The 22818-nt window shown below is 42.5% G+C and overlaps 1 protein-coding gene across 2 annotated transcripts in view; it reads left to right on the top strand.

Moving 5' to 3' along the window:
* Positions 1 to 22818, top strand: part of bcar1 (BCAR1 scaffold protein, Cas family member) — a 228219-nt gene that overhangs the window by 111588 nt on the left and 93813 nt on the right. The window contains exon 1 of one of the 2 annotated variants that reach the window (XM_048605800.1): positions 16102 to 16354. The exons of the other annotated variant lie outside the window; for it this stretch is intronic. Coding sequence (XP_048461757.1) covers positions 16340 to 16354 — 15 coding nt within the window. The 5' untranslated portion in view covers positions 16102 to 16339. Of the gene's footprint in view, positions 1 to 16101; positions 16355 to 22818 lie in introns of those variants that run through there. 2 annotated transcript variants of the gene reach the window in all.

Here is a 22818-nt window from a genome sequence, read left to right as displayed (position 1 = left end):
CAGTGCCTTTTAAAAGTTACTTTTTGGCCAATTAATTCCTAATATTCATGCGCCACACATTTTTTCACCTGATGTCAAGTTCTTGTACACCTGTCGGTAAAAGCCCATTCATTCCAGCTTCATTTATTAATCGAGATCGCAGTACCTCTTCATGAAGGAGAGCAAGGGAGATTGAGGGTGTCATCAGTTGTGAACAGTATTTGTACCCTTCTGCTGGTTCTCCCCTTTTCTCTTGGTGCAAGATGAGGGAGAGAAAATTAGGAAGAAGCCAATTTTATATTTTATATTTTTAAACTGCTAAACAGTGAACGACCAAGGTGGTAAACAGACAAGACTGCCTTTTTGGTGTCAAGAATGACTCTTGTGCCTTAAAGTTCACAGTAGAATTAGTTTCTCTTCGTTTATCAGTATTCAAGGAGAAACAAAACGGTCTTAATAACTTGCACTGAATTTTATTCTTTTAGAAATGACGTGTTAGATGGGAGCCTAATTTGTGTTTTATGAAGTTGTGATCTTGTTTTCGCAAGTATGCACAATGACAACTCTGGAAAGTGAAACTATTGCTTGTTCAAGGACTGGATTTCTGTTTTTGACTAGTTCCAACCTGAAGAAATATTCTGGACATGTTTTGTTAAAAATGCTTAGAGAAGAAAACCTGAAGGATTGCAAGTTGCACTCTAATTACACAGGGTTTGCGTGTGAGACACCAGCACAGTCAGGCTGGGCCCAGTAATGTGCTGCCTGTTAAACATACGCTTTGACTGATCCTGCTTGACAATGACAGCCAGTGTTTTGGAGTTGTACATCTGCTTTATGTCGACTGGCAAACATCTGTGGACTGGTCTTCTCTCACCCTTCATCGTTGCTCCTTCCAGAGCTCTCCTGTTCCTGGAAGTGATTCAGGTCACTGTGTACTGTGGGCAGGAGATGACAGAGGATGCCAGGTTGATATAAGAGAGGATAATGAAAAGCCATTATGAATGAGAAGACATTTTAAGAGCAAGAAATGCCTGGGATATATTGGAGGCTAAATTGGTCAAGTCTTAAAATGGGCTTTGGAATTGCAAAGGGTGGCTAACTTGTGTCCATCAAATGTACCAGAAGCAAATCATGGAATGATTCTCTGTGTCAGCCAGTGTTAACTGTACTGCTGAATTCATCAGAAGGAGTCCGATGTTGTAGGAGGCTAGCACCATGTAGAACTAGATTGTACCTGTTTGAGAGGTGGTCAATTGTGGCTAGAACAGATGCTAGGTATTTTGGTTGAAGGGCTGGGAAAGGGGCAGGAATGATCCATCTAGACTGATTGTACACTCCAAGATTTTTGGATGTTGCACTGGAAGATCTGGAGGAGTGGGAGAGATGTCCATTATCTCTAGACAGAAAAGAGACTTTCCATACACACAGTCAAGAGAAATCACCCCACTGCCTGTAGACTTCAGGCAATTTGAAGTGATGATGGAAAACAGCCATTGTTTGCAGAATTATAATAACAACCAGAAGAAGTCAATTTGCAAATACTGTAACCTGTGAAAGTTAATGATCCCTGTAAATAGCATTTGGAGGGTGGTGTCCTTCCTTGTTGAATGTACAGCTGTGCAAGGTGAAGGGAGCTTTGGCTGGAGTGTTGAGCACCAAAATGGTAGCACTGGCATCAAGTTTTGTGTTGATTGACGTTGTGATCTGCCAACTCTGCATACCTTTGATAGGTGTAGACTCCACATACGCTAATTCCTGCGCTATCTGAACGTCCAGGTTATTCACTTCAATACATGTGATTGCAGACTGAAGAAACCATGTTGGAGCTACAAGGGCATTTATAACACAAAAAGAAATGGGTGCTAATAATCCTATCCATTGCCTCTACGATATAGTAGGAGAGTTTTGATGCAGGAGGATAATGTTTGAAGAAGCAACCAGAAATGCTAGTTAGTTGGTGTGTTGAAATTCCAAATGTCCTTTTGTCCTTTACCTTCTTATTTTCTGTATTTTAAAAATTGTGAATATAAAGGTCCTTGAAATCAACCAGAAGGCATCATTTTAAATGTACACACTAAATGTTGACATGGAACTGTGACCATGGGCTCTTGTACCTCACTCCTTCTTTGAAAATTGACCATTAAGATTAGGGCAACAAATTTGTATTACACATTTTATCACATTCCCCATCCAATATAAGTAAAGAAGTGGAGGTTATACTTATTGCTTAAGGCATAAAGTCTTGTTTAACCACATGTTTTCGTAAGTCAAACATTTGTAATTAGAGGCATATTTAAGTCGTCAGCTCTTTGTGGACTGAGTCAGCTTTCTTGAATCTGTTTATTGGCTTTTGCACACTTTTGAGGCATGTACAGTTAAAGTTGACTTTGTTGTTATTTTTCAATATTTCTGACTTAATTTCAGATTTCCTCTTGCATCTTCTTTCAGTGCGGTTTTCAACTTTTATCCCCAACTGAAATGCCCTGTAATTGTTCAATTTTGATGAAGAGTTAGATTGGAAACTTGTTTTTTACCTTAAAGATGCTGACTAATCTACCTTTTTTGTGTGTGTTAGATTTCCAGCATTTAGCGAGTTTTTGTCTCAGATGAATGAAATCAGTCTTGCTTGGTTGATGTACATAATGCTAATTATTGTTGCTACTGCCACTTCATGCTGTGATTTGTTGGATGGATGTGTAGTGTTTTGCATTGCCCTAGGCTGTCTCCAGTACCCACTGTTCTTTACACTACAACCTATTGGAAACCTGAAATAAAAACAGAAAATGTCGGAAGTAGTCAGCAAGTCTGACAGCATCTGTGGAGAGAAAAGCAAATTTTCACTGCAGATTGGAAACCTGAAGCTGGATAGATTTAGTGTCCTGAATCGAATGTTTGAGTTGCACTCTCATAAATTTCCAGCATTTTCCAATTTTATTTAAAATCTCAGTGTCTGTGGTCAGCAAGATGATGTTATTACCGTGCAATGGCTTAATGAATTCGTATTTTCACACATTTCTGAGATTATTTTCTCTTGTTTCTTTTTCTCCTTTATTGCATCCCTCCTTAGAATTTTGGGACTTGTCTGGTTACCTCCAAGCAGGACAAAGAAAAGTTAGTGCACGTTTCCTTGGAAACAAGAAGGTGCGAAGAGATTTGACAGATGTGTTCAAAATCATACAAGAGGTCTGGACAGAGTAGATAGAAAGAGCTCTTCTCATTGGTGGAAGGGTCAAGAATGAGAGGGCACAGATTTAAAATAATTAATAAAAGCAGCAAAAATGACAAGAGGAAAATCAACTTCACCAGACAAGTGTTTCAAATTTGCTATGCATTGCCTGAGAGGCTGGTGGAGGTAGGTTGAAATGAATTAGAGAATTCCTACAGTGTGGAAGCAGGCCATTCAGCCCATGTAATCCTGCATTTTCCATGGCTAATCCACCCAGCCTGCACATCCTGGACACTATGGGCAATTCAACATGGCCAATCTGCCTAACCTGCACATCTTTGGACTGTGGGAGGAAACTGGAGCACCAGGAGGAAACCCACACAGACATGGGCTGAATGTGCAAACTCCGCACAGACATTCGCCTGGGAGTGGAATTGAACTCAGGTCGCTGGTGCTGTGAGGCAGCAGTGCTAACCACTGAGCCGTGAATCATTCAAAGAGTGAATTAAACAGTTTTCTGAAAAGGAAGAATGTGCAGGGTTACAGAGTGAATGTGAGGGATTTGCACTCAGTAAGTTGCTCATTTGAAGACCCCAGTACAATACAATGAGCCTGGGATTCTGTGATGGTTGACCAAAGCACACAGTATTGCACTCCAGCATGCTGTACACTAGCTCAAAAAGAGATTTGAAACATGCAACAGAGGACCAGTGACTGACTCAATTCCACCAATAAAATGAAAATCTAAAGCTATATGTGACAGGTCTGTACATTTTCATCTGGAAATGATTTCTTCAGTAGTCTTGCACCTGATCATTGGTTTTGTCAGCATTTGACTGCATGTGTGCTCAAGCCAGACCTCTGCAGATTCAAGCAGCAGTTGCTTTAGGTTTCAGAATATCCCTAGTACATGTAATCAAATTCCTTGAAGGCCACCAGTCTGCATTTGATGACCAGAATCTTACTCATAAACTTATAATGTTGAGATCGGGCTTTTCCTAGTTCTCAGGCAGATTACTGCAGTTTGCGTTTTGACTGGATGCGATTCATGTAAATGTGTTGAAGGGATTTCCAATGCTGTACTGTGCTGCTATTCCGCAGTAAGAAAAGCATTCAGCTGATTCTGGTATCCTCTCTCTCATTGGTGCTTAATGTCCTTGCACATAGTAACAAAGACATTGACATTTAGATGAGAATAAAAAGGCCAGGAGCAAGTAGCTCCATTAAAATGGAACTACCTCCCACAGCTTCTGACTTCCCACAAATAACAGAAGAGCCACATGGGGCTGGTTTTCAATTGTGCTGAATTTAGAGATAATGAGATAGATGGTAGTGGAGTGTTAATTGAGAAGGTCACTTTTTTTTCTTGAATTGAACTTGGCTGTCCTTGGTTTTTTATATATGGTTTACTTGGTAATGATGCAGTGAATGTGAACTTATGTACTTATGGTATAATTTCCACTGCAGGCTAAATTCAGAAATTAACACACAATTGCAAAAGGGTGTTATGCAAGCAAAGATAGAGTAATATAGGTGTGCTTTACGGTACATCAATCTATTACCCTGTAAAGATAAGTACTTAACTGAAACCACATGGCAAACTGCGTGTTTTTATATGCTTAGGTTGGGCACTGAAGAAGTTTTATTTTATCATAACTTATCATTTACTTATCGTAAATGTAACCCTTCCCTTGCACAGAGGATTACATTCTTCACACCAGCTTGTCAGGATATTGGACTGCTGGAGACTAGAAATCCAGACCCCAATATAAATTCATCTGAAACAGATTCCCAAACAAGAACAAGAGCAAGATACAGAATCAGACTTCACAGTACAGGACAACAAGGTGCAGGGCTGGATGAACACAGCAGGCCAAGCAGCATCATAGGCTTTTTTTAATCAAATGCCTTCTGTTCTGTGTGGCTCCCTCAGTTTGGACAATGTTGTTGGGTAGCACCACTTCCCACTCTGGTCTCCTGGGGCTGTTGATGTTTTGCTAAACCTGAGTTCTATGGCTATGAGTCTCCGTACAGTCCCTCGCCCATTATTCATGTGTGAATGCTGGTAGGCTAGTCAATTGCAGGAAGCATGACAATGGAGTCTAATCCTATCCTAATCTAATGCACATACACACTTCCAGTAAGGAAGCTGGATGGAAATGCAAGGTTTTCCCCTGAGGCTAACGGTAACATCCCACTATCATTTTGACTGAAATAATTAAGAGTAACATTCTTGGATTTCCCTGGAACCTTTGCTTCACTGGAAGAACTTGGAGCTACCAGAGTACCTGTGTTTTTTTTTGCCAGGGGGGGTCATTTTCTTTGCTTCCCCTTATATGTGGCGTTCTGACACAATATCCTTGACTTTTCTATGGGGTCAGCAGGCCAGGTGTGAGCAGTTGGGAATCTCTGAAATGTCTTGATCCCATGATCTAGTTGACAGCCAGCTAGATCAAAAGGCTTGGCTGGCTACTTGGTGGGAAGACCTGTGTCACTAGGGGAAGGACAGTTCACCCATGGAGTGTCATCGCCAATTGTTAGGAGATTGTGGTGAGGACAGATAGGACACTGTGGACTCTGGAAGATGGGGAATGTGAAGAACATTTACTGGGGATCAAATCGTCGGGTTGAGTGGGGGAATATTAGAATAGAATAGAATAGAATCCCTACAGTGTGGAAACAGGCCTTTCGGCCCAACAAGTCCACACTGAACCTCAGAGCATCCCACCCATTCCCCCTATAACCTACCTAATCTACACATCCCTGAACACTATGGGTAAGTTAGCATGTCTATTCCACCTAGTGTGCACATCTTTGGACTGTGGGAGGAAACCCACGCAGACACGGGGAGAATGTGCAAACTCCACACAGAGGCTGGAATCAAACCCGGGTCCCTGGCGCTGTGAGGCAGCAGTGCTAACCACTGTGCCACCGTGCCACCGTGCCACCTTTATTGTCTAAGCTGATTTGCTGGGGGTGAGGGGAAGTGGGATGATGGGGAGTGGTGGTGGCCGAGAAAAGCAGCTTCTGGCCTACAAGCAGTGCTAGCAAAGTAATTATCTAATGGATCTTTCCATTTATTCTTCACTTTAATGTGAGGTTTCCCCTGCCCAGACACAGACTGAGACACACACGTGCAAACACGCACACAAAACCCCTAAACTGACTGACACAGGCACACATTTACCATGCATGCACACACATATGTCTATAGTGACATGGTGGCTTGGTGGTTAGCGCTGCTGCCTCTCAGCACCAGGGACCCAGGTTCGATTCCAGCCTCGAGTGACAGCCTGTGGCGTTTGCACGTTCTCTCCATGTCTGTGTGGGTTTCCTCCAGGTGCTCCGGTTTCCTCCCATAATCCAAAAAGTGCGGGTTAGATGGATTGGCCATGCTAAATTGTCTGTAGTGTCCAGAGATAGGCTAGGTAGATTAGCCAGGGGAAATGTAGAGGGATAGGGTAGGGGGGGGGAGTCTGGGAGGCATGCTGTTTGGAGAATTGGTGTGGTCTTGTTGGGCCGAATGGCCTGTTTCCACACTGTAGGAATATAACGATCAATGACGATGACTGATATTGAGTTTCATATATATGCATTTACATGCTCCCTGACACTGACTGAGTGACACACATGCACATTCTGAAGCTGACTGGTACTGACTCTCACAACACACACATGCACACACTGACAATGACTCTCGTACTTGCACACAGTCTGATACTGACTCTCGCACACACATCGACTCTGATCCATACGTGAGCACACAATCACCAGCTCTCAATATGAGGCTGCGCAGCCTTGTCAGTAAAGTTATGTCAACAGTTAGCTGCCTATGTTACGGGTATCTGTCAGTTAAGCAGATTATACCTTTAAGATTTTTTTATATCATACCCTTGGAACTTATGAGAAGCAGAAGTGTTACACCATTTGCATTATGTAGATATCCTAGCAAGAAATGTTCTATTGTTTACCTTAATATAACTACATTTCTTTGTCATCAATTATTACTTTAAATCATTTTGATCGTGTATTTTTCCTGTGATGCCGAAGGTAGAATGATGGTCAGTCAGTACTCTTGAGAGTCCCAATGTTGTAAACAGTGACTTGCTAAATTCCATACCTGTGAAACAATTATGCATAATTCTGCAGAACTTCCAGCAAAGCCTTATAAAAGCTGAAAGCAGAGGTGAGTCCAGTGGATGGATTATGGGATGACCTGTTTGCCTTTAACTTAATTATATGTTGTTCTTGTGAGTCCATTATCAAATAGTAAGGGTACCCCCAGAGAGCCTGAGCCTCAGGGAGGAAATGCCATTCCCTCGTTACCAGCATGAGATGCATTTCTTTGGGAGAGTAGCACATTTCTGAAATGTTCATTATAGGATTGTTTTTCAACAGACAGAGGAGAGGTGAGTATACAAGTTCTGGGAGAAAGATCTTTTCTTCTGACCTAGTGGCTGTTTCCTACCAAAACAATTTCATATTATAGTGTGACAGTGATGTATGAAGAAAATGAGCACATTTATCTCATTTTTTCTTATTTTATGCAGCACTCCATTTGATGTGCATTTTATTGCTGCCTGCTGTCACCCATTTAACTTTACTTCTTTCCAAGAGGTTCTTGGTAAATTTGCACTAAGTGCCATGCAGTCCAAAGAAAACAGAAGAGAGAGGATATAGTTGCCAACCCTCCACCATTTATCTTGGAGTCTCCAGGAGTTGACGATTAATCTGAAGAACAATGGTCTGTGCAGTGTAAGAGAAGGACTGTAGGAACAGGTTTATTTATTAGTTTTAGACATATTGGAGATAGGCGCCAAGGATACATTTGGTTCATTGGGAAAAGTGGTTAGAAGTTATGTGATTGAATCTCTTGAAAAATGTCCATTGAAGTTTGGCAACCCTAAATGGGGAAAGAATGTGCACTAACTTACTCTTGTGTCCTGACTCATTCTTTGGTGGGCTAACTTTGCTGCTTGGACAAAAAGAAACATGAAAGAAGACACGGTGTAGAGCTGGATGAACACAGCAGGCCAGGCAACATCGGAGGAGCAGGAAAGCTGACGTTTCGGGTCTGGACCCTTCTTCAGAAAAATTTTTTTCAACATGTAGATGTGTTCATCCAGCTGTACACCTTGTTATCCCAGACTCCAGCATTGGCAGTTCCTACTATCTATGTGAGAAGACACCCTTTAAAGAAAGGTAAACCTGTCATTGCTAAACCTATAGCCACATGTTAGTTCTGTGTCAGTAAGTAATGAGCCATTGACCGATCTCTCTCTTGTTCCTTGCAACTGAATGACAGAAGTCCATCATCTGAAGGAGAAAATGGTTCAAAGCTAAGAGTTTGTGTTCCAGTGGGAGAGGACTTGACACAGTTCACTGGCCTACATTAAAGGGAGTTTTGGAGGATGAAATTAAAAATTAAAGACAAGTTTCTTTTTTCATAAAATGTGAATGTATCAGCAGCTCTGTCAGGTCTGCCCCAAATGTCATGATGGTTGAGGCATCATGTTTAAACGCTTTTTCTCTCTCCCTCACCTGCCACCTCCCACAGTATTGTTACCACCTAGGAAAGGACAGGGTAATTTATTGAGGTACCTACCTCCTCTAACTAATCCCAAACAAGAATTGATCCCATTCCCTCTTAAGAAATGCAGAAAGTTAGAGCATTTCAGATTCAGTTGTGGCTAAAGAATTTCAAACTGTGTTTTCTGTGAAGCATATGCAACAATATGAGGAAAGAAAAGATTTTTTAAAAGAAGAACTGCTGTTACATTGATGAAATGTCTGTGAAACTTCAACACCACAGGGGAAAAACGAAATAGCTATTCAATGTGCAGCCATTATCTACGCTTAAATAAAACTGTGGAACTTGACCTTCATTTCAAAACAAAAACTTGTAGTTTTAGGTTATAGGCACTTTATGCAATGTGCTATTGAAATGTAATTACCGTGATAATAAGCTAAGTGACCGATTCTCTTAGTTTCAATGTTAATATGAAGAGGAAATCTAGCTGTAAGCTAAGAAAGAAGAATTTGTTTAAAAGAATGCATTTTCTTAAGATAACCTACTGAGAAAGACATCTCCTGTTAAGACTCCGTAGGGGAACTATTTGCAACTCCCATAACTGAATTGATGGATGCCATACACTGCTGGCCAAGTGCAATGATCGCTCTTCAAGTTCATTTGGAGTTGAATCCTTGGTTGCAAGATTAAATAAATGAAAAGTGCATTCCATAGACTTGCTTGGCTTTTCTAAAGTGAAATATGAAACTGATGGTTATAATTGCACAGATTGAGCAATTTGGATGACTATTTGCTAATGAGTTCTTGGTAAATTCTGACGCAACAATCACTGAGCACGGTTAAGTGTCCATGGTAACTGCAGGAAGCTTCAAAATGAATTTAAAAGGACATGGCCATCTGGAATTAATGGCTTGCAAACAGAACCTTTCAATAGTGTGATTTGGGAAGAGATGAATCATGTGGCAGCTGCTATACTCTGGCAGTACATCTCTGGGTCTCCTTGAAGTCAGTGATTTGGAGAAGACCAGGGAGTTAGCAAATCCAGAAGACTGCAAATGGTCTCGGCTAGAAATTTGGCTCAGGCTCCAGAGAAACTACCTTCTTGATAAACTTTGCTAAAAGCCCTGCTGAAGATCTAGAACCTTCTGGAACCTAATATGTGTAACAAACATTGAGCATATGTGGCCATACAAATACCAAGCTGTTTCATGAAGGAAATAATTGTGTGATCAATTAATTTAAAAATTGCTATTCTGGATCTGTTTTAAGAAAGAGATATCATTATCTCAGTGACTAGAACAATGATCTCCCTCTGTCTGAACTGCATTTGTTGTCTTTTTATTAATGTGTTTAAAAATCCACTATACAAAACAAAGATTTCTTGTGACCTTGATCAAATTGAACTTTGTTATAAAGATCACTGAGAAATTTATGGACCCTATGGCTTCACCTCATTTTATTGAGTAACGTCAAGTTTGATTTTAATGTCCAATTTATCTTTTTACGTTTAGGGGTTTGATGAGTTAATTTTGTTGTTTCTGTGGATGTGCGCCTTACTGTTATGTCTATCTGTAAATTACAAGGGATATGTAAATCAATAGTACCGTCTATATTGTATAGCAAAATAATGGGAAAAGAGATGGAAATTTCTAGAGCCAGTGTTTGTGATATTCTGTCAATGGCACAATATCAGTTAGGTAGAACTGCTAGCCCTACTGCCCATATATGCCTTAATAAAAACACAAAAGAAAGGCTTTCATTTATATAACAGGATGTCCTGAAACTCTTTACCACCAATGAATTACTTATGAAGTGTTGGCTCTGTTGTAATCTAGGAAACTCTACAAGTAGAGTTGTAGAACAAGGTATCACACACTACATTGTGATAATGACCAAATAAATTGTTTCTGATAGTGCTAAAGGGATTTGCCAGGATAGTGGGGAGAACTGCCTTGTTCTTCTTGAAATAGTGCCATGAGACCTTGATGTCCATCTCAGAGGATAGATCATGATGATCTCAACGTCAGATTAGTTGATTTTTAACCAAATGAGAACAGATTCAATCCTTCCAGATCCTGCTTACTAATTGGTTCCTGTTTGTTAGGTTAGACAGAGCTTTTGCTTTCAAATGAAATTTCCAAGGAGCAATAGCAACCAGCAAAAATACAAGTGAAATTTTGTGACAAAGTGAATTTGGAGATGCTGATGGAAGTATTTGCAAATAATACTTGTTTACGGTGTATTTCATCTTAAAAGTTTACAGTCTTGTAGCAGTTCTCACTGTGTCACCGATGGTCAAAACTATTTTCCAGTTCTCGGCATTTTAGAATATTAGCTGCAGCAATACAATATTGGATTTGAGAAAAAGCCCTGACTGTGAGCTGTTAAAACCCAAGGGGATTTGAAGCTTGACAACTTGGTCTTATCGGCATTCTGACACACCGCTCTAGGTATTCAAAAAACTGTCACTTCGTTTGCTTGCCATCAGACAAAAATTTTGACAGAACGGGGCCAAGTGGGCTGTCATGATGTGTTTTTGATTGGTACTGTTGCTGCTGTGGCCAGGGACAATTCTTCCCATTTATAAGAGATTAGAGACTGTGTTGGTGTGCAGCAGTGTTCAAATTAGTTTTAAATCAGCAGCAAAATTAAATGCATGGTCAGTTGTAGTTGCAATTTAAGTATTCCTATACCTCAGGATTTCCGTACTTTAATCAGTTTCGATTCTGAATGTGGGATTATTAATGATAAGAGCATCAATCCCATATTTATTTTGTGCACAAACTGGCGTATGATTATGAGATAGTAGGAACTGCAGATGCTGGAGAATCCGAGACAACAAGGTGCAGGGCTGGATGAACACAGCAGGCCAAGCAGCATCAGAGGAGCAGAAAGGCTGACGTTTCGGGCCTAGACCCTTCATCAGAAAAGGGGGAGGGGAAGGGGGTTCTGAAATAAATAGGGAGAGAGGGGGAGGCGGATAGAAGATGGATAGAGGAGAAGATAGGTGGAGAGGAAACAGACAGGTCGAGGAGGCGGGGATGGAGCCACTAAAGGTGAGTGTAGGTACCCCGTCCCCTCAATAACAACCAAAAAAAATCCCCCTCGTCCTCACGTACCACCCCACCAACCTCCGGATCCAACGCATCATCCTCCGACACTTCCGCCATCTACAATCCGACCCCACCACCAAAGACATCTTTCCCTCCCCACCCTTATCTGCTTTCCAGAGGGACCACTCTCTCCGTGACTCCCTTGTCCGCTCCGCACTCCCCTCCAGCTCCACCACACCCGGCACTTTTCCCTGCAACCGCAGGAAGTGCTACACCTGCCCCCATACCTCCTCCCTCACCCCCATCCCAGGCCCCAAGAAGACTTTCCACATCAAGCAGATGTTCACCTGCACATCTGCCAATGTGGTATACTGCATCCGCTGTACCCGTTGTGGCCTCCTCTACATCGGGGAAACTAAGCGGAGGCTCGGGGACCGCTTTGCAGAACACCTACGCTCGGTTCACAATAAACAACTGCACCTCCCAGTCGCGAACCATTTCCACTCCCCCTCCCATTCCTCAGACGACATGTCCATCCTGGGCCTCCTGCAGTGCCACAACGATGCCACCCGAAGGTTGCAGGAACAGCAACTCGTATGCCGCCTGGGAACCCTGCAGCCCAATGGTATCAATGTGGATTTCACAAGTTTCAAAATCTCCCCTCCCCCTACCGCATCCCAAAACCAGCCCAGCTTGTCCCCGCCTCCCTAACCTGTTCTTCCTCCCACCTCAAGCCGCACCCCCATCTCCTACCTGCTAACCTCATCCTGCCCCCTTGACCTGTCCGTCCTCCCTAGACTGACCTATCCCCTCCCCAACTCCCCACATACACTCTCACCTTTACTGGCTCCATCCCCACCTCCTCGACCTGTCTGTTTCCTCTCCACCTATCTTCTCCTCTATCCATCTTCTATCCGCCTCCCCCTCTCTCCCTGTTTATTTCAGAACCCCCTTCCCCTCCCCCATTTCTGATGAAGGGTCTAGGCCCGAAACGTCAGCCTTTCTGCTCCTATGATGCTGCTTGGCCTGCTGTGTTCATCCAGCTCTGCACCTTGTTGTCTTGGCTTATGATTATGCCTATTTGCTCTTCCTCACTCTCAGGTAAAAGAGATGCGGAGTAGGACTGGATTCTTAACGGTGAGGGTTAAAATAGACACAGTGGGATAGAGATAGCCCTCAGTTACACAGTTTACTTTCAGGGCAACAAGCCTGAAATTGGCACAACTGACATGAACGCTTGCGGAATTTTAACATTTGCACAGATGCAATTTCTGCGACGTTTTGAGCTGGTTGCGAAAACATAGTGCTAGAAGCCGACCAATCCCAAGATAATGTCATTGAGAGCTTCTGCTGTTTGTGCTTCTTTATGGGCCTTCAAGGAAGCTTTAAAAATTAATCCGGTTCTTTCGGCGCAAGGACAGTAGCAGGTGTTTGTAAAACTTTTGACTGATGCATTTTCTGTTAATTACAATCTTCAATGTTCTCCAGTATATTTAACAAATAATTCAGCATGTTTTACAAAAGTAATTTATAGTAATGGAAATTTGAATTATTCCTGCTTGGGGGATGGATTGAAATCATTTATAGCTTTACTGTTGCAAGTTTGTCACCTTTTAATGTAAAGCACAACATTTTCTTTACATTACATTTTAATATGATGCCAATTTTGCATTTGCAAATGAGTTTGAGTGGACATTTTTGAGGCACCAAGAGGATAAGAGGCAAGGGACAGATATAGTGGCAGGCCTGGCTTTGATATTACAATGTTAATCAATATCACTGAGCAAAGGAATAAGATCAGAGGTGGAGTGCAGAATAAACTAAAATAAACCTGTATTTACAAGTTTATAGCTAAAGGCTCGACTGAAGGCTATTTGGGAAACTATACAGGCATGAAGGGCCCAGCAACAATGCCTGGTCTTTGCTGAGTTAGTGAGGTTCAGCCAGGTTGGAAGTAAGAGACATCATTCACCAACTGGACTCTGGACACCAACAACTGCTGGCCTAGTTCATTGCTCCCAATCCTCCTTTCTAAACTTTTAAAGAAAACATCAATCAAGTTAATCAGCCCCTAGTGATGCACTGTAACAAGACAAAATCCGATAGTCATTGAAAACTTATAAAACTAGAATGGGATTTCTCATTTCTACTGTTTTAAAACAAACCTAAAATCAGGTTAAATAGCCACCTGATAGGACATTGTGACAGAAACATAATCAAACAATTAACACACACTTTTAAAAGTTGAGTAGAAACTTACTAAATGAAAATAACATTATCCAGGGTAATGATGCACCCAGTCCCTCCGGTGCCCACCTGTCTTTAAAGCCCTCTATCAGGCTGGTGGCTGCTGCATGCTCCCTCTTGGTGATAGATACCCAAGTATGTATATAACTGTAGAAGTTTGATGCTAAGTCCAAGGATCTGTCTAACTTACATTGGTAGAGGCTAAACCACAAGAGAATTGAAACCACATAAGAGGTATGTGTCTTTTACAGCGAAGTATAGTCTATAACACAATAGCAAAAGATACACTTAATAAAAAAAAAAGTTGAACATAATTACAACAGTCGAGAGCTAGAGATGATGCATCTGAGTCCATCAGGATTTTCCATGCAAAGACTGTGTGACATCATCAGATTGGGTGGCACTCAATGCAATTGCATATTAACTCTTACAGATTCATTATCTTCTAGAACACTTAAGACTTCAGTGTTTCTTCACTGGAATGCCAAAATAAATTAGATTATTCTATTCTAATCACTAGCCAGTGTCAACTTGTGGCTCAACAGGCGAGGAAAGGTATTCAGGCAGGGGAACTGCTCCTGCATGCCGGTCCCACTAAACTCAAAAGTTTGCTGAGACTCAGAGTTTAGGCTTTCACATGTAAAATGGCTGTTTTATGCATGTATACAATGGGCTAAATGTCCTCATTCAGTTCTGTATGATTCTTGAGTAAAAGATGACCAGTGTTTGCCAGGGATGGGTATTATCTTACGAGGAACAGTTGGATATTTTGGGCCTTTATCCATTGGAATTTAGAAGAATAAGATCTGAGGGTGTGAGAAGATGGATGCTGAAAGGATGTTTCCTCTTGTGTGCAGACTGGAAATGGGGAACACCGTTTAAAAATCAGAGTTTCTCTCTTCAACACTGAGATGAGAAGAATGTGTTTTTTTTTTACGTGAGTCATGGGTCTTTGGAACATTCCTCCCTGGAGAGCAATGGAGACAGATTCATTCAGTAATTTTAAGTCAGAGGTAGATAGATTCTTGACTGATAAGGAAATTAGAGGTTATCATGGGTAGGTCAGAATGTGCAGATGAGGCTGAAATCAAATCAGCCATGATCTTAAGTGTCAGGGCAGGCTCAAGGGGCCGAATGGCCTACTCCTCTTCGTTTGTGGAAATGCAGTGGCAATAATTTAATAACTTCAGGGGAAGACAGAAGAAAACTAGCAAAAGGAAGGGTTGAACTAGATTAGGCACTGGATAATTGAGACACTGCAGGGATGATAGAAATGAACGGGTTTTGACACAGGCCAAGAAGAGAAGAAAAGCTCTTTTTACTTGCTGATATACTTAAACAAAACAAAGAACTGCAGATGCTAGAAATCTGAAACAAAATCAGAAAGTATAGAAGAAACTCAGCAGGTCTGAAGCATCTTTGGATTAGCTAACAGAGTTAGCATTTCCAGTCCAGTGACCCCTCTTCAACTCCTATATACTTGCTGTGTGACCACAAAAACTGGTATCCTTCAGTGTCTCAACCAAGAATCAGAATTGGACAGAACAAAACTGAGGCCATTCAGCCCATGTACCTGCATTCCTGCTCCCCCCCCCAAACCCAGGCCCACACTCTCAGTGTCCATCCTAAATGGTGAGCCCAAGTTATACCGAGCCGGAAATGTAAGTGTCCCTACAATAGAGAGGGATTTTGTTCCAACAAACCAGTGTCCTTGCTTCTGGGCATATTCAGTGATTTTTTGTTAGAAGGTGTAAGTACTGACACTGCTCGTGCTGAGTGAGTGGTGATGCTCTTCCAGGGAAGCAGCTTTCTGGCTTGTGCATTCGTATGGAGAATGGTTACTGCGTTAAAGGTTGTAACCTGTGTAAAACAGCAAGGGGCCATTACCTCTTTACACTTCATACCCCACAGCCTCCTTCAATCCTATTTGCCGGGTCATAAAACAGGGAGACACTGTCTGCTTAAAGAGTGCATTGCTTTTTTTTTTACCCTTTTGTACCGTGTGTTTGTTCTACACAGCGCCATTCAGTGGCAGAGCACTCTTTACTATATAGTGGTTTAAGTAGAGGCTCATTTAAATGAAAAGGCGGACTGTGACCAATTGCATTGCAGCTAGGGGCCTTGGGAGTCTGTCTGAATCCATGAAAAGTATAAGATTACCTCAGGAGTATTCCCTCCCAGTCAGTGTGCTCGCAAGGCAACTCTTGGAATCTCATACCAAACAAGTGAGGTCACACCACTGGATGATGTATTAAACCTAGGGAAAAAAAAACACACACGACAGGAGAGTGCTAAAGGAGCTTTATTATCCGGGGCTGGGGGACTCTGGAGTAGTTTTCGCATCACGGAGCGAAAAAAGAATCAATGATGAACTACTTGGTAAGTATGCACTGGGCTTAAGTGAATGCTGATGCCGTGACTGAGAGGGTTAGTGAGGATTGTAACCCTTCTCTCTCTCGTCTGGCTGTTGTCTGAGCGAAGGTCCTCGCTGGGTTAGTGAGACCCTATAGAGGTTGCTGCTGTAGCCGCGTTTCAGAGTAAGCCGAGTGATTTAACCGGGATCTGTCTGTCTCCCTCCCTCTGGGACGCTTTTCAGTTTTAAAGCTCGGGGCTTGATTTTACAAGAGCCTTTTCCCTGTTCCTTGCCCCACACATACCACTCAGAAGGTCAACCCCCATCTGCCTGCACATTGAATGCCACAAGAATAGGGAGGCTGTAAGCACTGGTAAAACATTCTGTGCAGGCAAGTAAATAAACTTTGAAAAATAAAATGGGGCTTCAAATCGGATTGCACGGTTTGTCAAGGGCTGTCTGCTTTACGCCTCTTCTAACGAGAGGCCGGGATTATTTGACAGTTGCTTTAAGCACGCAGCTCCCTACAGGTATGTGTACCATTCGTTTTCTCCTTTCGTTCAGGGTTTATCCCTAGCTGAAGCAGCTTTTAGAAAAGACAATTTTGTAAGCTGGTTGCCTTTTTGAGAGTGTGAGACAAGGCGGTGTGTGTGTGTGCGCGCAGCAGAAAAGAAAGGTTGCAGATCTGTGTGAAGGTAGGCACATTTAACCTTAGGGGAAGGTTGGAGGAGCAGGCTGTACCTATCAGTGGGATGGTGCAGTGAGTTTGTGTGGCCTGAGGGTGTGAAATCACAGCTCCTCACCAGCTGACGAATCACAAAAGGTACGGTGTCAGACTACAGTCAAGGTGAGCTGGATAGAATCAGTGTAATTTAAGCCTCTGTGGGTGCTTCACATGCAGTGACTGATGAATTTTTCACTTTACAATTCTGTGTGTTCAAGGGACCAGAAATGCAAATCGAAGAAGAAAGCTCACTTTCACCCTTACATAAATGTCAGGGGTTTTTCAGTAGGTTTGTGTGTCTTAATTTATATGGCAAATGTATTTTTCTAAAACCTCCTCTCTCCACCCCTGAACATGTAGGCCACTCCTTGGAGTTCCACTGTAGTCAACCGTCTTCTGATATTTTGTCCAAATAGAGATAGTAACTTATTCACGTGTGGGGGAGCCATGAGCAAGTACAAACCTGCCATTGACTGCCAGCAAAGGCTGAGTTAATGTTAAAAAGAAAGTGTATTTATATTGTGCATTTCACAATCTCAGGATGTCTCAAAGCACCTACAGCCAATGAGGCGTTCTTGAACCGTAGTCACACTTATTGATAAGTAGAACAGCAGCCAGTGAGCACACATCAAACACCAATGAAAGAATGGGTGAAATTAAATACCCCTTCCCCTCCCCCACTGTGGTGAGTTTGGAGGTGGTGGGGTCTGTGTGATCGGGTGTGAGCATGCGAGTGGGAATCCCATAAAGTCTCTCTGATCAAATCTGTTATCCTGCCCATTGATCCAATAATCAGAAGGCCATCCAGGGAGGCCTCCCAGCAAACCCTGTCAAGGTTTTGCCAATGGATGGGGGCACTGTGTGTCAGATTGAGGGAGCTGGCACTGGGAAATTGGGGCTCTGCAGGAAGCCACCCCCTGCCCTGGCTTGTCACCCCCATCCCATCCACATTCACCTCTGTCTGGAGACCCCACACCAAATGTTGCTGAGGAGAAAAAATGCTGTCTAATTTTGCTCTCCATAAGGCCATTGGTGCTTCATGCCGTCCTGTTTTGGAGAACCAAAATAAATACGTACCGCAAATTAAACCTGGAGCTGCCTGATTTGTATCGTTCAGTAACTCACTGGATCAACTCATTCAATGGAGCCATGTATATCTGCCACCTTGCTTTGTCACTGGTAGAGAGAGTAGTGAAGAAGGTGTTTGGTACACTTGCCTTTATTGCTCAGTGCATTGAGTATAGGAGTTGGGAGGTCATGTTGTGGCTGTACATGAAATTGGTTAGGCCACTTTTGAAATACTGCGTTCAGTTCTGGTCTCCCTGCTGTTGGAAGGATGTTGTGAAACCTGAAAGGGTTCAGAAAAGATTTACAGGGATGTTGCCAGGGTTGGAGGGTTTGAGCTATGGGGAGAGGCTGAATAGGCTGGGGTTATTTTCCCTGGAACACCAAGGGGTGACCTTACAGAAGTTTATAAAAGGATGAATAGTCAAGGTCTTTTCCCCAGGGTAAGACAGTCCAGAACGAGAGGGCACAGGTTTAAGGTGAGAGGGGAAATATCTAAAAAGGAGTTATGGGGCAACATTTTCTTGCAGAGGGTGGTGTGTGTATGGAATGAACTGCCAAGGGAAGTGGTGGATGCTGGTACAATTGCAACAATTAAAAGGCATCTGGATGGGTATATGAATAGGAAGGGTTTAAAGGGACATGGGCCAAATGCTAGCAAATGGGACTAGATTAATTTAGGATATCTGGTTGGCGTGGCCGAGTTAAACTGAAGAGTCTGTTTCCATGCTGTACAACTCTATGAATACAAAGCTGTCCTATGTACCAATAAGGCAGGTGAACTGTGTGTCTGGATGGGACCAAACAGAAGAGTGTAACGGCATTTTTACTGTGCCATCCGTTTAGGAAGAATCTTGGAGCTGCACCTCCCTCACTTTGACTTGGCAAATAGATCCCCCCCCCCCCGCTGGTATTTTGGACTCCCTTCCAATGCTGAGTTCCATCAAGACAAAATGAACAAGGAGTTTCCATTGCTAAAGCTGGCCTCCTTACCACAGTGGCAGGGTCAGAGAGCTACACCATCCGCTTGAGTCCTACAACTTGGGTTTGTTTTATAACTTGGAATGGATGGAGACCTGTCTGCCCATTGTCAACCACTGTCCTGTAATAGGTGCCTTTAATTAATGCCATTCATCAGCTAATAAAATAGCCATGGTCTTTGTTGATAAAAAATGTGTTTGTAACCTCCCTAGCATACTCACTTTTCTTTCCAGTCGCATTATTTGAACAGTTTAGAATTTTCAAATGAACTGCAGAGCAGCCTGTGGTTTTGTACCTTTACAATTCTTTGCCACAGGCTGAATGGAAGATGTACTTGATGCCAAATCCGACTTTGTTAGACAGAAAGTTGCAAAATCCAACACGCCCAATATCTCCAGGTACAAGCTGGGGCAGATTTCTGTTTGTGTTGTAGCAATAGCTGTGCCTGTTGATAACTTAGATTCCAGAACGATTGGCAGATCTTAAACTGGAAGAAGTTACAAGCTGTACTACCAATGCCCCAGATCCACATTAGTTTTATTTTCTCTTTGGGCTTTTAGTGGGAGAATCTTATCTCTGCTCCCAAGGCAGACCAGCCCTAGCATTATTGAATGTGTAAATGTTTTCTTTTAAATTTTATATAGGAATGTGAAACAAGTCTGTGCTTTGGCTTGCCTCAAGGAATTATGGGGCTGTAAATGAAACAGAAAGACTGAATGGTTCCCAGGTTTGGAATAGCCAATATATCATAAGCCAAAATCTCAATGTACCAGAAATCTCAAAGAAACTATTTTTGTTAATAGCTTCTGCTCAACTGTGATTATTGCCGTCTCTGGTACCAAGTTAGTCATAACAAAAGTGACGAGGGACTTGGGGAAACAAATTACTTTCATTTTATTTAGCAGGACTTCACATTAACCCAGATGGTATTTGTTCTTATTTTCCTGCAAGCTACATATATTTGGAACAGACTTTGCTTTAAAAATGAAGTCTGTCCTCAGGCTGTTTATATTTATTGTATTAATGCAGGAGAGGTAGAGTTTATTTTAATGGAAAAATGTCCATTAAATCATAGCACAGAGCAGCAGTCATGCATGAATTTAAGTTTTATCATGATGGCATATTGCCTAGCAGCAATAATAACCACGGCAACTTGCGCTGACTTTACTGTAGAAAAAGCATCACAAAGCCATTCGTAGTGATGTAATCAAGATCAAATTGCAACAAGCCAAATAGGAAGATATGCAGAGAAGTAACCAAAAGCTTGGTGGACGTTAACTAGGAGAAGGAGGGAAAGAGAAGGAGAGGTTCACAAAGCGCAATCTTGTGTGTGGGCCTTAAATCTCAAGCCACATTCTCCTGTTGTGGAATGAAGTGATTGTGTTAGACAAAAGAATGGAGAGTTCACTGTAGGGATATAGGTGTAGGCTTGGAGGTGCCTACAGACATTTTAGAAGACAAGGCATTGAGCAGTTTAAAAACAAGAATGGAATTTTATGTTTCAGGTATTGGAGAACTGCAAGCCAATGTAGGTCAGTGAGTTGACCCATGTGCTTTAGGAAAAGCCTGGAGTTTACCTTGGTGCAATATCCTCTTTCATTCCAAAGTGAAACCAGGGAATATGACTGTAAGTGGACTCCTCAACAAGCAGTTTAGTTCTAAGGAATGTCCATGTGACCTGAGGTTGCCATGGGGATGAGAAACTAAAAAGCAGCTGAGAGCTTACTGTAGCACTGTTGGGTTCCTGCTTGTCCTGTGGCAGGTATCATTTGCGTGAGAAGCAACAAGCAAAGCTGTCTACGAATGGATCAGATTTCCTGTGATAGTAAAATGAAAATATAATTTGTCCCAGAATGGTGAGCAGGGTTTTATGGATTGACATGCTGCTCTGTCAGTTTTACCAAAGCCAATTATACCATTTAAAAGGGTCCATGAATGGTGTCTCTGGGGATTCTGTGCTTTCAGGACTGCCGTGGCTTCCATGAGAGATGGTTCATAAACGTGTGATATAACAAGGTGTAGAGCTGGGTGAACACAGCAGGCCAAACAGCATCAGAGGAGCAGGAAAGCTGACGTTTCGGGCCGAGACCCTTTTCTGAAAAAGAGTCTAGGCCCGAAACGTCAGCTTGTTTGATCCTCTGATGCTGCTTGGCCTGCTGTGTTCACCCAGTTCTACACCTTGTTATCTCACATTCTCCAGCATCTGCAGTTCCTACTATCTCGTTCATAAACATGTGCCTGGTTGGTGTTAATGCTATCTTTTGATACAATGTGGCTGTTGGTGAAAGCTACACAAGGGTCAAACCTATTGAATGGGAAGTAAGAGGTGCTACCAGATGGAAAGACTGAGAGATTGCATGTGATGCAAGTGCTTGTAACTACCTGAGGCATGTCTTTTTGTATCAACTATTTTAACTGAAATTTATCTTTCTCATTTGAAATATCCTTCACCTAATTAACATTGGAATTATTTTGATTTTAATCAGTTTGTTGCATTTTTAAAGGTGAAATCCTGGCCATTGTCATTTGGATTCCTCTCTGTTAAATGTTATTGGTCTCCACGGGGATTTTAACTTGAAAGGTGACAAGTGAGATCTGATGCAAGTCAGGTTGCAGATAGCAGTATCTTGGATGAGCTACAGTTTAAATAGTTGGAGGTGGAAGGCTGATAAGGGAACCATGGAATAATCAAGTGTGGTGATGACAAGGCTGGTGGATATCGGTAGCAGTTGAGCAGAGGCGAGGATGGAGGTAGGTGATCTTTGTGAATGATTGGAAGTGTCATTGGAAAGATGGCTTGTCCATTGTAGAGGCCAGTGCCCCCTGTATGCTGAGAAAAACTTACGGGGTCAGCATTGAATTCTAATGGAATAATGTGAAATCTACAAGTCCAGTAGATTGCATTGAAACAATCCTTAGATTGCATTTTAACAACCACAGTGATGTTGACTGATGTTCATCTGTCTGCTGGAGTCATACTCTGGTTCCCTTTTCAAGGAATATGCCCTGGCAGCGACAAATTATGTTCTGCATATGTTTTAAACCAACAGATGAATGGTCTCTCCTTCTTATTGTATCTTCGTAGCCTGAAATGATCTTTGTACCTCTTGGCTTTTATTCCGTGTTTCCAAACTGCCCCCTACCCAAAACCTCTCCCCAAGCTGTTGTCCTTTCTGGTTGGTTGTTTCACTTCTGAACATTGATAATAGTTCATTCTTTTGCCCTCCTCCCTGCCCTCCCCCAATCGATGCTCATTGTTTGTCTCATTTATAAAATGATTATTTACCAACGTGCTCCATGCACTTTGCTGCTTCCCATCAGTCTGTGAGAAGAAGCTGGTAGATTGGTTGATCTGAAATGAATGAGACTGATGTGAAACTTGGTGGCCGGGTGATTGGGAAGAGGGCGCTGAAGCTTCAGACATTGTGGCAAGAGTGCTAGACAACAAGGTGCAGGGCTGGATGAACACAGCAGGCCAAGCAGCATCATAGGAGCAGAGAGGCTGACGTTTCGGGCCTAGACCCTTCTTCAGAAATGGGGGAGGGGAAGGGGGTTCTGAAATAAATAGGGAGAGAGTGGGAGGTGGATAGAAGATGGATAGAGGAGAGGATAGGTGGAGAGGAAACAGACAGGTCGAAGAGGCGGGGATGGGGCCAGTAAAGGTGAGTGTAGGTGTGGGGAGTTAGGAAGGGGATAGGTCAGTCCAGGGAGGACGGACAG

This window comes from Rhincodon typus, chromosome 15, assembly GCF_021869965.1.
Source record: "Rhincodon typus isolate 14 chromosome 15, sRhiTyp1.1, whole genome shotgun sequence".
In the NCBI taxonomy this organism is placed as follows: domain Eukaryota; kingdom Metazoa; phylum Chordata; class Chondrichthyes; order Orectolobiformes; family Rhincodontidae; genus Rhincodon; species Rhincodon typus.
The sequence above is the reverse complement of the archived record's forward strand: the minus strand, read 5'-3'. Positions and strand labels throughout refer to the sequence as shown.